The 16,189-nt window shown below is 57.1% G+C and overlaps 6 protein-coding genes across 6 annotated transcripts; 2 read left to right on the top strand and 4 right to left on the bottom strand.

Moving 5' to 3' along the window:
- Positions 1 to 497: 497 nt before the first annotated feature.
- Positions 498 to 1,062, bottom strand: V1518DRAFT_428032 (uncharacterized protein; the record flags this gene model as incomplete). The annotated part of the gene is made up of 2 exons (XM_066906074.1): positions 498 to 797; positions 853 to 1,062. 2 exons carry the CDS (start codon positions 1,060 to 1,062, stop codon positions 498 to 500), a joined length of 510 nt encoding a protein of 169 aa, XP_066758651.1.
- A 2,352-nt stretch (positions 1,063 to 3,414) lies between these two features.
- Positions 3,415 to 4,530, top strand: V1518DRAFT_375171 (uncharacterized protein; the record flags this gene model as incomplete). Its single annotated transcript, XM_066901491.1, has 1 exon — positions 3,415 to 4,530. The coding sequence occupies one exon, from the start codon at positions 3,415 to 3,417 to the stop codon at positions 4,528 to 4,530; it is 1,116 nt and encodes a 371-aa protein (XP_066758650.1).
- A 175-nt stretch (positions 4,531 to 4,705) lies between these two features.
- V1518DRAFT_418453 (major facilitator superfamily domain-containing protein) lies at positions 4,706 to 7,225 on the bottom strand. The gene is made up of 3 exons (XM_066904542.1): positions 6,609 to 7,225; positions 6,324 to 6,550; positions 4,706 to 6,273 (listed from the first exon to the last, which is right to left on the bottom strand). The coding sequence occupies exons 1-3, from the start codon at positions 6,787 to 6,789 to the stop codon at positions 4,888 to 4,890; spliced, it is 1,794 nt and encodes a 597-aa protein (XP_066758649.1). The 5' UTR covers positions 6,790 to 7,225; the 3' UTR covers positions 4,706 to 4,887.
- Positions 7,226 to 7,385: 160 nt separating this feature from the next.
- On the bottom strand, positions 7,386 to 11,877 carry V1518DRAFT_374924 (ABC-2 type transporter-domain-containing protein; the record flags this gene model as incomplete). The annotated part of the gene is made up of 2 exons (XM_066901482.1): positions 7,386 to 10,725; positions 10,772 to 11,877. 2 exons carry the CDS (start codon positions 11,875 to 11,877, stop codon positions 7,386 to 7,388), a joined length of 4,446 nt encoding a protein of 1,481 aa, XP_066758648.1.
- A 364-nt stretch (positions 11,878 to 12,241) lies between these two features.
- On the top strand, positions 12,242 to 13,872 carry V1518DRAFT_418451 (uncharacterized protein). Its single transcript, XM_066904541.1, has one exon. The coding sequence runs from the start codon at positions 12,256 to 12,258 to the stop codon at positions 13,777 to 13,779; it is 1,524 nt and encodes a 507-aa protein (XP_066758647.1). The 5' UTR covers positions 12,242 to 12,255; the 3' UTR covers positions 13,780 to 13,872.
- On the bottom strand, positions 13,859 to 16,138 carry V1518DRAFT_428027 (Sec39 domain-containing protein; the record flags this gene model as incomplete). Its single annotated transcript, XM_066906073.1, has 2 exons — positions 13,859 to 14,700; positions 14,749 to 16,138. 2 exons carry the CDS (start codon positions 16,136 to 16,138, stop codon positions 13,859 to 13,861), a joined length of 2,232 nt encoding a protein of 743 aa, XP_066758646.1.
- Positions 16,139 to 16,189: the final 51 nt, after the last annotated feature.

The raw sequence follows: 16,189 nt of genomic DNA, 5'->3' as shown, positions 1-16,189 counted from the left end.
AGATTTACTCGATCGCGAGTGATGGTCGCCTCCTACTCACTTCCATCTGTTCCTTCCCCACTACTGCTGGGCATACCTCCCTAAACGAGGGCTACGAAAACGTAGTATAATTAATATATTAACTGGTATAGATCAACATGTAGACACAGAGTAATGCATAAGAGATCATGGCGGAAGTGCATAACAGACATGGAGAGAATGTGGAGCGGCGAAGTGGATGACACTCTGGGGGGACAAAAACGAGTCACGAGAACGCTTTACAAGCAAGTCGAGAAATCGAAGCGACGCAAGCGAGCAAGCGGGCGTGTGCGTGCATGCGCTTGAAGCACCTTATCGAAGAGAAACGAACAATGTGATGAGTGTATGGAGCAGCAGTGCCGTCGACTTCAATGGCGGAAACATGTAGAGCATCGTCGGTGGCAAAGCAGCTGCGTCCAGCATGCGCAAGATATGAGACGAGTCTCCAAGGACAGCGGCCTGGCGAGCCGGCGGAAGGTTCAGTCGTCGTCAATGAAATTTGAATTATCGTTATCGGACTCCTCACCGTCGCTCGCGTCGTGCACGTTGATGCTGCAGCAGCTGAGGGTGTAGTCCGCATAGTTGACCGTGAATGTGCTGGTCGCTGGGGTCAGTTCGAGGTCCTGGAAGCTGCTGAAGAACGTGCTATCGAAGAGCGACGAAGGAGACATGGTGATCTGGTCTGCAGGTTGCATCGACTGGAACGCTAATGTTTGCGCATCAGCGGGGTCGGCAGAAGGGGAGTCGGACGGCGCTGAGCCGGAGGCGTTGAGCGTACGCTGAACGTACGTGAGCGAGAGCCGATGACGGCCAAGACAAGATCATTCAACCTACCAGTGGTAATGACGAGATGGTCGAGTTCTTGGTGCTTGCAGAAGCGGTAGCACCAGCAACAGCGGCCTCCAGGCGCATCTGGCGCCGGCGCCGGCGGATCGCGCCCTGGCGAAGTCGTTCGCGAAGGCGGTAGCTGGCAAGAATGGCATGCTCCTCATCGGTTAGGGCCTCGCCGCGACGCTGGCGGCCCACGAGAACGCGGCCACTCATGTTCAAGAGAGAGTCGTAATCGAGCCGAGAGCGCGGGGAGGATGTACCGACGTAAAATAAAGAAGCGAGGACGAAGCGAGGACGACGGGGATACTTAAAGACTCCCGGTGACGCACCATGCGAGCGCTCAAATTGAATTGTGATGCATCAGGTCGCTTTAGAGTTAAGTTGTGCAGCTGAGACGGCAGGTCCCCCGCAGCCGTGCTACGCGCTAGCCTTCATCAGGGCACCATGCGAGCAAGACATGCGAGCCGCAAGTGTACCGCCGGTTTCCAGTTTCGACGAACTTGGGCGGTTGAGCCGGCAGCGAAGTTTGCTGTGCACATTCCAAATCATACTCGCTCGCGCGGACTCATGGTCAGCTGACAAGCTGAGATTATTCAGTGTACTCAGTACGCGCAAACTGAGAGTGCAATGGTGATGCTGCGCTCTGCCGAGGTTAAACCGTTCGACATTGTCTTCGCCGGAGACGGAGATTCTGGCCGGACATTTTCCACTTCTCAAGACGAGAGTGCTGCGGCCCCTGCGGTGCAGCACTGCTCCGCCGCAGCTCAGCCGCGAGCCTGCTGCGGACGTCGAGAACCTTATGCATCGTGAATTGGCTGTGTCAGGGCTGTACGCTTTCACCGTGCGTCTTGCTCGAGGGCCATAGTCCACGACGCCACGAACAGCGTGACTGTGGTCCAGCGCAGGCAGCGCGGCTTCGCGCCAGTCAGCACCGCCGGCGGCAGTGCTGCTGAGAGGCGGTGCAGTGTGCATGATTCTCTGAGACACGCTCGCTTGTTCTACTTTTCGCGTAGCGCCTGCCGCAGCTGCGAGCGGAGCGCGTGGGCCATGTTACCATGGACTCTGAGAATCGTGCGGACGCCGACCGCGGCCGCCCCGACGATGCAATCACCACCATCACGGCGAATACAAGGCGGCATAGCAGCCAAGCACTCGTATTGGCCGCCAAAGCGAGCACACAGTCTCGGAAGCCGCCTGGTCTGGTGAGCGTCTGCGATCGCAAGCGGGCCCTCACTGGCGTCCATGGGCGCCCAATCCATCCCCGCAGTCCAGGACGGCGGCGGCGCAGAACCATCGACTGTCAGTGTCATGCCCAGCCTGACTTCAGGGGCCAGGACGCGCCGGTCCGTGAGCCGCCAAACTCAATTTTGCACGTGATGTGCGGAGTTAGAGGTTGGGGTCGGATCTTAGTTGCTACTCACAGATCACACGCCTCCTGACTGTGACTGTGAGCTGGCGTGAGCTGACACGGGTCTCGTAGCAACCCTAACTGTCCGGTCTCAGCTCACGGGCCTGAGTGCCGCCCGCCCGAAGTTCGACCAAGCGTACATTTTGGTGATACGCCCGGTTGCTGGACAGCGACGGACGCTTCGGCGAACTGCGCCCGAGAGCCCTACTTCCCGTCTTCGCTCCCCGTGCGCACCAGGCCTGATCCATCGTCGCGCAGTCTCTATTTCAAAGCGATGATTGCAGTCTCTGCCGACCAAGGCCCGCGGTGGACTGGATCAGCGGCCGACGTCAGCTACTGGCCCTAACCCCGACACCAAACACAATCACATTGTACGCAAACTCTGCCCGCCCGCATGCGGCAGCGTCCGTCGGCGCGGGCCGCCGTATTCCCAAGTACGGTACGAGAGTGCCGCTACAGCCAGCCACTGTATACGCTGGCGGCCGTTGGCCGGAGCAATTCTGCGCTTTCTTCATCGTGTTCTGCCGCTTCAGTGCACGCTTCCATTTCGGCCGGTACGCCATGGGCGCCGGGGAGTCGAAGACGCGCGGCGAGCTCAGCGCCGTCCGGCGCTACCTCGTGTGGCGGCTCTTCCACACGCGACCCTCCATGCCCAGTTTCTGCGGCCCTCTCAGCATGGCCAGCACTCTCGCCACGCCGCCTGCGGCCGATCCACCGCGTCTCTCGCTGAGGCCCGCGGTTCGCGCTAGGGCCGTTCCAGACTTCCCGGTACGTTCGCCGTACAAATTCCCCGAGCGCCAGCGGCGCCCCCGACCCGTCAGTGGCTCTATATTGGCCCGGACAGCCACTGTCGTCATATATGTTTATATACGGCGGCTGTTTTGACTCGATTCCGCGCGGCGACTTTGACCAACCAGCTCCGCAGGCCAAGCGAGCCACCGCCGAGACTGAGAAAAGAGTTTACCTGACCGCCATCACGGACACATAAACAGGCGAGGTTTCGTCACACTTCGCACACACACGCGCGCTCGTGTAGCATAGCACGTCCGCAACACCCAACAGCATACACGATGCCGCGCCTCCTCGTTCCGTCGCTACGGAACGTGCACGTCCTCCTCTGCACCGCGCTCTTCCTCGTCGTTTTCTCCTTCTTCATGATGTCTCCGGTCACGTTGCGCACAGTACTTCTCGAAGTGGGCGTGACGTCGGATATTGCCTCCTCGCTTTCTTCCTCACCAAACGTATCTGCATCCTCGCTACCAACGCCACCAGAGCACCTATGCGGCCCCCACCAATCGCCCAACGCTGGCCGCGACAACTTCGACGCGTTCGCAGACTTCCGCTTCCGCGAGTTCTGCCAGATCTCCTCACTCGACCTGCACACCCCCTTCGAGCCACTGTGCAAGGACAAAAAGTCCCTCCTCGAGGCTATGTCCTTCGGCGGCCGTCCCGGCTTCGACGCGCCGTACATCCCCCGCGGCTGCGACATGCGCTGGTACACCACCTCTGAAGCATGCGAGATTGTCGAGCGCTTCGACCGCATTGGTGTCGTTGGCGACTCTATGATGCGGCAAATGGTCGGCGCGCTGTTTGTGCTTCTCCGCAAAGACCTCGGCTACGGTGCTGTGCACCAGTGGCAATTCAGCGAGGCGCAGAAATTCAACTGCTTCTGCGACGCGCAGGTCAACGTGCACAACTGCAACGACGAATCCATATTCTCAACCTCAGACATCTACGCTAACGATCCTTCCTCCTTTGCGTGCAACCACAACAAGACAAACATATTCTTGCATATCCAACTCAAGCATCCACTCCCGCAAAACGAACTCGACAGGCTCGCACTTCACCTCGATGGCATCGAAAAGGGCAAACAAGTCGCCATGGTATTTGGCCACGGCCTTTGGAACGACCTCAACGCGGAGGCAACCATCGGCTTCCTCAACTCCTCCGAACTCGCGATTGCCACGAAGCTCCCTGGCAATGGCATCTCCGACACCACGACCTATCCACGTCTCTTCGTGACACCCAACGCCGCGGGTGAAAACAAACAAGACTTCTTCATCGTCACACAAGGCAACAAGCCGCTTGTCCACTTTGAGCGCAAAATGTACGAACTGCTCCCGCCTCGCGGTTACGACGTGCTCGGCACCTGGAATATGTCGGTGCAGACCTCCATGGTCGACGGCGTGCATTCCGAACTCCGGGCGAACCTCGTCAAAGCTATGATGTTGCTCAACTGGCTCGACGCGGTAGGCGTGCCGAGCGAGAAGTAACGCGGGGGCGGGCGAAATGTTACTAACATTGGGTGTATATAACAGTGTATTTTTATTATTTTGGTACGCATGCATTGGCCATCACAGGCCCTTGGTTTTTTGTCTTTTTGTTTGCATTTCATTGAAGGAGCACCGATTCGATAGCAATAGCATGCCATCATTCATTGCATACATATCCGGGCGGAGCAACGTGCGAGCACGTTCATCAATTTACTAGCAAAGCATACTATACACTTGAACTTTGCGCCAACGAGTGGTCGGCAAAGAGGACTTTTGATCCATACGCCAGCACGTAGTGCATGAGACGGACGGCAAGGAGAACAATGACATAAACTAATACTCCAACACTCCAGTAAATCACATGCGATGAACCGAGCTATTCCGCGACCACCTGCGCGCATGTTTGCCAAAGAAGTACAACGGAATCCCAAATAACAACCACAGCATCGACAGCGCGAGCTCCGTACCCAGCGGCGGCAGGTACCCCGACTTTTCGATCCACGGTGTGATGAACTTTGACACGCCGTACGCCCATAGGTTCTTGTTAATCGTCACGTTCAACAAAACCTCACCTGCCACCGGCTTGTAGCTGTCGACGGCGTAGGTCAGCGCGATCGCGGGCAACGCGGCGACTTGCATGCCCACGAGACCGAAGCCGATTACCACAATCACGGGCCACCTCCACTCGTTATAGTATCCGAACATGGTCACCATGGAGCCCACAAACAAGCAAATCCCGTACGGGATCAGTGTGGGAAGTCGCATCTCTGGCTCACGGATGCCGTGGTTTTTCTTCGTTGCGCGCATCGAGATCCAATCTGACAACGGGCCGGCGGTGAACATTCCGATGGTGGCTCCTATCCACAGCCCGAAATTCGTGTACCCGATCTGCGCGACGTTCATGTTGTACGGCGCGACTTCGAAAACTTGCGACTGTGTGAGATTGATCACCAGAAAACTCGAGGCAGAGAAAGAGAAAACGAATCCGCCAAACTGCACGATGGGGTACATAAACAACTGAAATGGCACAAGAAAGATCCGCTTGATGTCATTATCATAGCCAAGCGCAAGCGATGAGACAAAAGCAAATTGCGACTTGCACGGCGCGCCGTGCCAGAGGTAGTTATCATGATGCTCGATTCTGGCGCCAACATGCTCCGTGGTCGCAGTATTGTCACCTCGCGCAGCGGCAGCCGTCTTCTCGCTATCAGTCTCGCCCACAACCGCAGCTTTATCCTCGTGTTCCGCGTCCACCGTCGCCTTCTCTGCCTCAGTAGCGACGCTCGTCGGATCAATATCCTGCGGAGTCTCCGCGTTGCGATTCCACTTAGTCTCGGGGAACAGTGCAACGCAGTATGCCACTTGCAGAGCGTACAACGCGACACAGAACCACCAGAACGAGCGCCAGCCGTAATTTAGTGTCATCGCGCCCGCGATGATAGGACCGATCATCAACATGCCCATATACGCCCACAGATACAGCGTCATGTAGAGTCCGCGCTCGTGCAGGAACATGACGTCCGCTATCACAATCGGACCGAACGTCTCGCCAGGCCCGGCTGCGACGCCGTGCAACGCCGAGGCAGCGAACATTGAGTTGTACGACGTCGCTTTTGCACGCCAGATGCAGCAGCCGAGTCCAAGAAGGCCAGAGAGGATCGCGCAGGGACGGCGGCCGTAGCGCGTAGTAATCGGGACCCAGAGGAAGTTTGAGAATCCGAGCACGAGAATACATACGCCGGTCTGCTCAGTCAGTAAACTCTCTCCATCAGCACACATCCGCAAAGACATACAAACTGCAACACGTCAGCGAGACTGCGGTCCCATTCTGCCATGTAATAGGACACCTGTGGCGCGATGGACAACGGCCCCATGGCAGTCGTGATCGTCATCAAGAACATGCCAAACATCGAGAGCAGCTTCCATTTGACGTCCCAGTTAAGTGGATCGCGAGGATCGTTATGCGGTTGCGGGACTAACACCTTTCCCGCCGCGTTACGCACAAAATGCACATCAGTCACTGTTCGGACATGTTAGCCAGTGTGGTAATAACAACCGAGCACTAAAGCAGCACTCACGGTCAGTCATGAGCTCGGTGCCGGGAATCAAATCCTCGTGAAACAATTCCGCGACCTCCTGCGCCTCCATCTCGCGCTCGGTGGCTGTAGGCTGGGACGGCATGCTGTGTACAGACAGTATATCAAGCGACGTACACCGAGGAGCTGGAGAGTGAGAACCAGTCAAGGTGTCGAGCACCATCAGCGCGAACGACTGCGTCGGCGGGAGGGTATATATACGCAGCAGATGGAGTAAGAGGGGTTGTGTGGCGGCATACGCGTTCGCGTGTGAATAGAGGTCGGCCGCGATGCGCGCTGCGGTGGAAACCGCGCAGGTTCGATTGGCCCGCGTGGCGACCTCCGTGCTTGCTTACACGCTGTGCTTGCGGTCCGCTTCTCGTTTTCCTACTTGCCTCCGCCTCTGTACATCCATACTTGTGATCTCCCCCCGCTCCCTTGGCAGTCCTCGCTTGCGCCCTTATGTGGGGGCCGCGGAATACAAACAGGCACTGCCCCGCGCGCGCGGCGCGCTGATTTTCTTCTTCCCCGCAAATATGCGCCACGCGATGCTTGCGCTAGACCGCGCTGGGGAAGGCGTCTACATCGCACTCTGTGGCGCCTCGCTTCTGCTTCTTTGCCTCTTCCGGCAAACCAGCCCCCGCTCTGCCCTCTCTCAGCTCCGCGCGGAACACTCCCCCCCTCCCCCCGCACTTAAACAAGGTAGGCACATATATTATAGCACTAATTACACAAAAATATCTATATCAAATGATCGGTGTCCGTCGGCACGACTCCTCATTACGTGCTCTCCTCGTCCTCCGTCTTCTTCTCTATCTTCTTCTCCTTCTTGCCCCCAAACTTCGGCATACTCCAGTGCGCGATTCGGAACACATAAAACCCGGCAAAAATAAACGTGACGTTAAAGAGCAAGTACACGCAGATGAAGCCCACGTTACGCCAGCGCTGGTCAAAGTTAATCGAAACTAACTCCAGGTACTGGTCCGCCACGCTCCACTTGCAGAACTGGCAGTCTGCCGTCGCGTTCGGATTGTTGATGTATCCGCCCGCAACATCAACGTAGTCCTGCGCGTACTCGTAGCACGTCATCGACGGCGGCGGGCTGAAAATGTTGAATTCTGTGTCCTTGCAGGTAACCTCGCCGTCGTGCAGCACATTGCCAAGCAGCGACTGCACAAAGTACGTGATCGGTGAGATCCGGTACATGAACTTCCAGAAGTGCGGGATGCTAGAGAACGGCTGGAAAATACCTGAGAACGAGAGGATCATACTGACGAGCAGCGAGGTCGCGATATTGGCAGTCGCGGCGTCGGGAACGAAGGTGGTGATAGCAAGGCCGAGCGAAGTCCAAAAGATGGTGTACAGAATATACACGAAGTAATAGTATCCCGCCCGTTCCGTCGATCGGAAGTAGTGAATGGGCCAATAGTAACAGTTGTAAAATATCGTCGCGAACGTCACGTTGTACGGGATCTCCGAAACCAACAAACCAATCATCATGCAACTCCAATGGTAAGTGTTCGAGGCCGCCTCGCGGACCTCGTACAGCTCTCGGATCTCAATCGCACGCGGTTGCATCTGGTTCATCAACGGCACACCGATAATCACTGATAAGAACACACCGAAGAGTAAGTTTGAGACACCAGCGATAGTGAACTTGGAATCCCAGAACGAAAATCCGACAAACAAGCCTGCCATTATGTAAAGCGAAAACTTCGCCAATATGTACGACGGCTCACGCCAGTACTGCTGATACGTGCGGATGCACACCGCGCGCACCTGCGTCGTCCATGGCACTGCGAATCGGCCCGTAAACTCCTCGCCAAGCGTGCGCGCGGGAAGTTGCGACAACTCCGCGTGCAGCTCGTTCACCTCGCGCGTGACCTGCTCAAAGTTCGGCGATGCAACCCACACGTCGTACCAGTTGCGGTCTGTCGACGCCGTAGCACCAGCGCCGATGCAGTTAAGAATGTATTCAGCTGGATTCTCATCCTCTCCACACTTTGGTGCGCCCTGTGTCTCAAAGTAGTTGATCAGCGTAGAGGAGTTCTCGCCAATGTCGCCAAAGTAAACCGTCTGCCCGCCTTTACGCAGCAAGAGAAGCTTGTCAAACTGTTCGAAAAGTGTAGCCGAAGGCTGATGAATCGTGCAAAGGATTGACTGTCCCGCATTGGCTAACCGCCGCAAAAGCTGCACAATAGCCCATGCAGACTGCGAATCCAGACCGGAAGTAGGCTCGTCCAAAAACAACAGCAAACTCGGTCGTGACGCAAGCTCGACACCAATTGACAACTTCTTGCGTTGCTCGACATTCAATCCTTGGCCAGGTCGGCCGACCACAGCTTCCGCGTAGCTCTCCATGCCAAGCATTTCGATAACAGTCTCCACGTATTCGTACTTCTCCGAGACCGGGACATTGTTAGGCTGACGCAGCAGCGCAGCAAAGCGCAGCGCCTCGCGCACGGTAGACTCGGCGACGTGAAGATCCTGCTGTTGCACATAGCCGGTACGGCGCTTGAATCCCGAATTCAGCGGCTTGCCGTCCACAAACATGTCGCCGGTAATGACACCGACGTTGATGCGCTGCGCAAGAGTATTAAGAAGAGTAGTCTTGCCCGCACCGGACTCGCCCATGAGCGCGGTCAGCGTGCCGGGCTTGGTGTATCCCTGAACATCGCAAAGTAGCCGTCTATCCTCTCCGTCGTCCAAAATAACGTTGTAGTTGACATGCTGCCAGGAGAAAATCTCGGACATGCGTAGTGACGAGTTGACACGCGAGGGAACCTTGCCGATCGCATCATACTCTGGGTTGGCCTTCTCGTCCGAGGTGGAGGACGACGAAGACTCGCCTTCAGGGCCTGCGAGAGCATCCTGTCTAGCTTTCTCGGCGTCCTTTTGCTTCTGCAGTGCGATCGCCTCGGTATCCACGGGCACGTGTCCGCGACGGAAGATTAGCACATCGGCCTCGTTGCCAGAAAGTCGCGACCACTCCGTGCCGAGCATGTACATTGCGATGAAGAAAAACATAAAACCAATGATGATGCCAAAGTTGCGCCACACGTGGGTAAACTTGTACTCGAACGAGTCGGTGATGTAGTTGTCTCCATAGATGTAAGAGAGCGTCGGCTGTGAGCCAGTACCAGCACAGACCTTGTAGTCAGTCGAGATGTCGTCATAAGCGCCGCCTTGGGGGATGAGATACGACGTACAATCCATCTTGCGACCGTGGAATTCGGAGCCCATCAGTGCCTCGAAACCGAACGCAAGTGGGTTGACACGCGACAACCATCCAAACCAGACCTTCATGAGTGGCCGGGGAATAAGATAGCCGGCATAGATGAAGATGACCATGAGGAAGAGACCAGCGACGGAATTAGCAAGTGCGAGGGATGGCGAAAAGGACGAAATCATCTGGAAGAAAGCGTTCATCGTGAATGAGGTCAGGTTCACAAACAGGTAAAAGATGAAAAACTGTCCAGCCTTGCGGTTGAGGTTGGCGAGGAAGTAGAGCACGATACAGAACACGGTCATCGAAACGAGCTTTATCGGGATCGTTGAGATCATGAACGCCAGAGCTTCAGCCGCGGGATGGTAGAATGCAAACCGCTTCTGTTTGTGAACGATGGCCCGTTGAGGATACTGGATAGCCATTTCCGCGAGCGAGTTGAGGGTGAAGAACAGAAGTGAGAAGAAAAGCACACCACCTCGTGAGAAAACGCCGGCGTATGTATCTGAGATGTTGTAAAAGAGTGAACCAATAATGAGGGACTGTACAACTGAAGCAAAGACAGAGGTAAACAGATACGCGCGATCGCCCTTCTGGCGCTGGAAACCCCGGCGGAGGAGAATCTTGAACTGCATGAAGAACGATAGCGTGTATGGAGAATTCTTGGAAGTGCTGTGCTTGGGGCGTTCCTGCTTTGCAGACTCCTCGAGGTACTTGAGGGTCTCGCCGCCTTGAACTTCGCTGTTGTAGGCCTCGACTTCACGTATACATTCCTGGAACTCGGGGGAGGCCTGCCAATAAGCCTCAAACTCTAGGGCGGTCTTGGGCACGGTCTTTTCGTAGCCTTGTTTAACAAAGCGGCCGGCAGGATCGGTGACGGACGTTAGGAATTCACTGAACTCGTTAGAGGAGCGGACGCAACACACACAATAGAACTTACGCGGTGGTCTGGCGGGGGGGGCAGTAGTAGCCCATGTTCTCAAAGTACTCCTTGCCTTTGTCGACGGGGCCGAAGTAAACTTGGCGGCCAGAGTAGATGACGGTGACCTTGTCGAACAACTTGTAAATGTTTTCGCCAGCCTGATAGATGGCGACGATGGCGGTGTTCTCGAGCAGGTTGGTGACGGCACGGAGAGTCTCGGTGTATTCAAGAGCGGTGGACGCGTCAAGACCGCGAGTGGAATTATCCCATGATACAAGGTTGGCCCGGCCGGCCATGACTTCGGCGAGGGAGACGCGCTTGCGCTCGCCGCCGGAGACACCACGAATGTAGTCATTGCCAACGGGAGTGTGGTAAGTGTGTGTGAGACCGAAGACCGTGGCGAGGATGTCGCGTACGTCCTTGACGTACTCCTCGCGGGAAACGCCACCGGCGCGCACACGAGGCGCCTTGACGTCGGCTGCGAAGGAAAGCGTCTGATCGACGTTGAGAGTCGGGAAATGCTCGTCGACCTCAGATGAGTAGAGCACGTCACCCTTGAACTTTTGCTTCATGGTCTTCTGATCGACGCCATCGTAGGAGAGCATGCCCTCAACAGACTTGTAGCCGCCGACCTCGCCCGCAATAGTGCGGAGCAATGTCGAGCAGCCTGCACCAGGCCTACCCAGCACGAGGAGCATCTCACCCTTGCGAACGACGCCATTGAAATGCTGGATGAGGTTGCGGTACTTGCGACCGCGTCCGGAACGGAACTTCTCGGAGAATCGAAACGGTGCCATCAGGATCTCACCGATGGTAGTGAGCTGGGTCGCGCCCATGTCCTCACCGATGACGGTGAGGTCGGAGAAGGCGACACCAAATGCACGGGGCTTGATGCCGTCTTGAGCCTCCGCGCGGAGACGTGTGCGGAGGACGCGCTCAAGTTTGAAGTCCTCCTCATCAAGACCGACATGCGCCTGCGAGGCGGAGCGTACAGACAGCGTACGAGTGAGGGAGGCGAGGCGGCCGAGGTCGAGATCGCGCACATTCGAGAGCTCGACAGCATCGAGGGTGTCGTCGTTCTGGCCCTCGATATCGACATCCAGGGGGGGAGCGGAGGGTGCCATGGTGTGCTGACGATCGTGGAGCAGCACAAAGCACGGGCAGACTGCCTGGTTAAGAAGCGTCCCCAGACGTTGCCGGGGCCGGCGATCGGCGCCGCGCGCCCCGACCATAAGGCTCCCCTATGTGCGGCGCACCGTAACGTTCCTCCGCTTCCCGCACTGCGGCGCGGCACCGCGTTTCTCCGGAACGCCCTCGGTATCACTGAAACACGAGCTCGGCGTAACTAGCCCACCGTGCTGACTGCTTGTAACATATCCTAGCCCATTCACGTGAATAATCAGAGCAAAACGCTCACGTGACTGCCCCGCGGTCGCTTAGCTGCCTCATCGGCATTGTTTACACCGCCGCGCTTATCCTTGCCCCGCCCAACATCTCCCACTATGGACGACCCCCCGCCAAAGCCACGGGCGCGTCGCAACTTCAGCGTGCGCTTTGCGCCGGACGACTCCCCGGATACTTCCCCCTCTTCCTCGTCTTCAGACGGCTTCATACCTTCTGTGCCCCTCCAGCCAATCCCCTCTGAACAGACCCTCCACCTCGAGCCGGACACCGAGCTCAAGCCGGCCACAACCACCATTGTAGACGACGATGCACTCACGCCACAGTTCGCTCCTCGCCGCCTCCCCTCTGGTCGCACGCGACACCTCTCCCTCACCCGCCCACGAAGTCGCAGCACCACGTCCACTGCCTCCGGACCCCGCCGAAAGCGCGGGTATTCACTCGCCACCCCTATCCCGCCTTCATCAACCACCTCCTCCCCGAGTACGACCACCCGTCGCCGTCGCGCTGTGTCCGAACCTCCCCTGCCGTCTTTACTTGTCCGCCTGCAATCCTATTCCATCGACGAAGCCACTGGTCGGCGACGTCGTCCCACAGTGAGCGCCGCCGGCGCTGCGCTGTTCGATGGCATCACGGACCCCTCCGTGCAGCCTGGTATCATGGCTGGCCTAATGTCCTCCGTCGCCGCCATCCCCACGCCGCAACAGGTTCATCGCCGACGACACCGGCGTGAACTCGCAAAGGAATCCCTCGAATCCTTCGAGCATTCAGCAGAGAAACAGACCATAGTTTTGCGCCATCTCGTCGTCGAGTATACCAAACTCGGCATCGCGTTCGTATGTACATGGAAGGGCGCCGCTATAACCCTCTACCTGTGTCTCGTCGTCGCTTTTGGCGGCATGCTTTTCCTCATCCTCGTGGGCGCCGCCCCCGCAATGAACCATCCTGACGGACCTAATGGCACCGATAATGCGGGCAAGCGCTGGATCGAAATCGACTCACAGGTCCTAAACGGCTTATTCTGCCTCACCGGCTTTGGCCTCATGCCCCAGCGTACAAAGCATCTGTATTACCTCGTCGCCGGCCAACTCGGTCGTCCCACGACCATACAACTCGTGCGCCGCTATCCATGGTACGAACCGACGCGAAACTGGTACGCGCTCGCCGCCGTGCTATACCTCTACGAACTCAACTCGTGCTTCCAAATTGTCATGGCCGCAGGCATGTGGGCTTTCAATCGTCACACCCGCCCTGCCTGGCTCACCGGCCTCTCCATGGGCTTAGGCTTCGCTTCCTCCATCGTCGCCGGCATCCTAGCTGGCATCGAGAACCGCAAGTTCAAAGCTGAGGCCGAGCATGACCTCGAGTCCGCCCATGGCTCAGCCGCTACCTCCGCAAACGACCTCGCGGCGACTCAACCTCAAGACCCGTTACTCAGCGAGCCTCATGAGCAATCATCCCCAAAACCCGACACCGAGCAATTACCCATCGCCCTCGCCGTCCCCGATATTGTCCCTGCACTCGATCCCGTCCTGATCGACGTCGAGCCGGCGGACGCCGACTGCCCGAAATCAGTCAGCCTCGTCCACGCGCGCGAGTTCGCCTCATCTACAAAAGTTGCATAAATTTGACTCTATCTATACCCCGGCGTTGGCGTTTTGGTCTGTCTATGTACACTATATATTTTCTGAATCAAAGAAAAAGCTACACCACCTGCACCGCAACCGTGTACTGCACCACCTGCAACTCGAAATCCTGCCACACATTGAGTATCTCAAACACGTGCTTCTCCGGACAAATATCCATTGCGCGTGCAAGCAGCTCCATCTGCAACGCAAGATGCTTCACCCGCGGGCTTGCCCGCATCGTCGCCAGCGCGCCTGCACCGCCTCCGCCCATTGACAGCGACGGCGACGGCGTCCCGGCAGGCGTGTTTGGCGACACGTACCGCCCCGCCGCAAAAAATACCTGCCATATCAAATCTCCGTCCACTTTCGCGATGGCCGCAGCCTGCGCCCATAGTCGCGTCATACAGTACTGGTAGGCCGTCGCAAAATCGTCGGCCGCGAGCGCAGAGTACACGCACATCCGTGTGACACGGTACTCCACGCCGTCGTTCTCGCACGGACTCTCACCAGTGAGCCCTGCAATCAAGTTCCTCGTGATCGTAACCAACTCATTCACCTGCAGGTACGCTTTCTCGTTAGCCTGCAGCAGCAGCGCAGTAATCTCTTCTGGCTTGCCGTGCGCGCGGATCTGCAGTGGCGCAAGCGGCGTACCGTGCACGAGTGTAAGCGAATACTTTGATAGCTCGTGCGTTGCCAAAATGAGTTGTTCTGCATGCTGAAGCCGTGGCGACGCGGATAAACCCGGGTAGATCAGGTGCAACACCTGCGCCGCCGTACGCAAACTACCGCGCGTTGCGTTGCAGTTTGACGCCGCGTCGTAGTGCTCATTAAACGACTTAAGTACATGCCGTTCCACATCCTCGAGCGCAAGTGGTGTATGCACCGGGTCGATGTAAATCTCGCGAACAAGATTTATACCTGTGAGTGTTAGTCCAATTCTCCACCCTTCGCTCACGGACCACTCACGTCCAAAGTCCAGAAGTGCACCCAGGAAAATATTGTCGATATCCTCATCCGTCAGCTTTGCAAGCACGAGACTCTTATTCTTCAGCCACCGCGCGCTACTCCGCAACGAGCGCCAGTTACTATCGTCGCGGTACGCAAACTCCTTCGCCTTGCCCCGTACCACCCGCATCAGAAACTGGAACTCTGCCTCGTGCGATGCGCAGTACCGCAGCGTCGCGACATCCCGCAACGACGTCGGCACGTATACCGACAGCATCGCGGCAGAAGTCACGAGCTGGTCGAGTGCGTACAATGTGGTTTCGGACGCCGCGTATAGTGCACTCCCAGGATATCTGAATGCGTCGTCCACATTCCGAGAAACCGTGCCCTTACTCTCAACTCCCCCCCCGCAGCCCATGAGTATCGCATGCGCCCGCTTCTGCAGTGTATGCATCGCATCAAACCGCTCAGCAGTAGTATCTTCGCACGCATAACACGCTGCCACAATCGCAGCCACATACTCCCGCTGCACGTCCGCATCATACGACACTGCCGCAGCCCCCGCGCCACCCGCCGGCCCCTCCCACTGCCGCACAAGCTCGGTCACGATTTCAAAATCCGCCGCAGCGTGGTGCACAATGTGCGCGAAAAAAGCCCGCCAAAGTAACTTGTCGCTGACAGCGGACGGCTGTAATGAGGAGATATACGTGATAAACGGCATAATCAGCGCGGTAACGTCCCGCGTGATAGTTTTGGCTGTTGAATGTCGCAGGAACCGCGCGATCACGAGCGCATGATCAGTCGTAGTAAGCGCGTGTAGCGACTGCGTCGATAACTCGTCCTCATCTTCACCGTACGAAGGGTAGTATGTAAGATATCGTGCAAGCGGCAACAGCACACCGTCGCGCCAGCGCACGACATCAAGCGGCACCATAACTGCGTTTGTGGCGACCACTGCATCCACAAGACTAAGCACCGGTAACATCGCAGCAATAGCGTAGATGCGTGCAAATAACCACGCAGTAAACACTGCCGTGGATGAACTCTCCTCCGCATCAGTGTAGATATAGTCGTAGACACTAGTCGCTATCCGCGCAATCTCAGATGCGACGAGGCGATCAACAACAACCCGCGCTAGATGCTCGTCCAAGGGCACAATGTCGCCATCGTCTGCATCGGTGTCTCCGGCCTCCTCGTCCTCCTCCTCCTTCAACTCCTCGCCGTATGCGAGCGCACGCACGAGAGGGAGATAAGTGTCCGGATCACAAGTGCAGGGCAAGAACAACAGCAACAACCTCAACACCGTCGTCAACGGTAAAGGTCTCGACACCAGTAATTTACGTAACGCCGATATCCGTGCGCGAGATGCTAATCGCACCACATGTAGAGCCGTGGCAGCGTCGCCGTGCATTGTGTTCCGGTTGTGGTGGAGTTGGCGGTGTACGTTGATTGACAAAGTTGA

The sequence above is a fragment of the Limtongia smithiae genome (genome assembly GCF_038497785.1).
Source record: "Limtongia smithiae strain NRRL Y-17922 unplaced genomic scaffold V1518scaffold_8, whole genome shotgun sequence".
In the NCBI taxonomy this organism is placed as follows: Eukaryota; Fungi; Ascomycota; class Lipomycetes; order Lipomycetales; family Lipomycetaceae; genus Limtongia; species Limtongia smithiae.
This window is presented reverse-complemented; position numbering and strand designations above follow the sequence as displayed.

What these genes read in the sequence shown, in the direction of transcription:
- V1518DRAFT_418453 (XM_066904542.1), bottom strand. Translation starts at nt 6,789, where the DNA reads ATGGTGCTCGACACCTTGACTGGTTCTCACTCTCCAGCTCCTCGGTGT. An exon ending in CACCGAGCTCATGACTGACC is followed by an intron (nt 6,551 to 6,608) that starts GTGAGTGCTGCT and finishes ATGTCCGAACAG; the next exon opens with TGACTGATGTGCATTTTGTG. An exon ending in TCGCTGACGTGTTGCAGTTT is followed by an intron (nt 6,274 to 6,323) that starts GTATGTCTTTGC and finishes CTGACTGAGCAG; the next exon opens with ACCGGCGTATGTATTCTCGT.
- V1518DRAFT_418451 (XM_066904541.1), top strand. Translation starts at nt 12,256, where the DNA reads ATGGACGACCCCCCGCCAAAGCCACGGGCGCGTCGCAACTTCAGCGTG.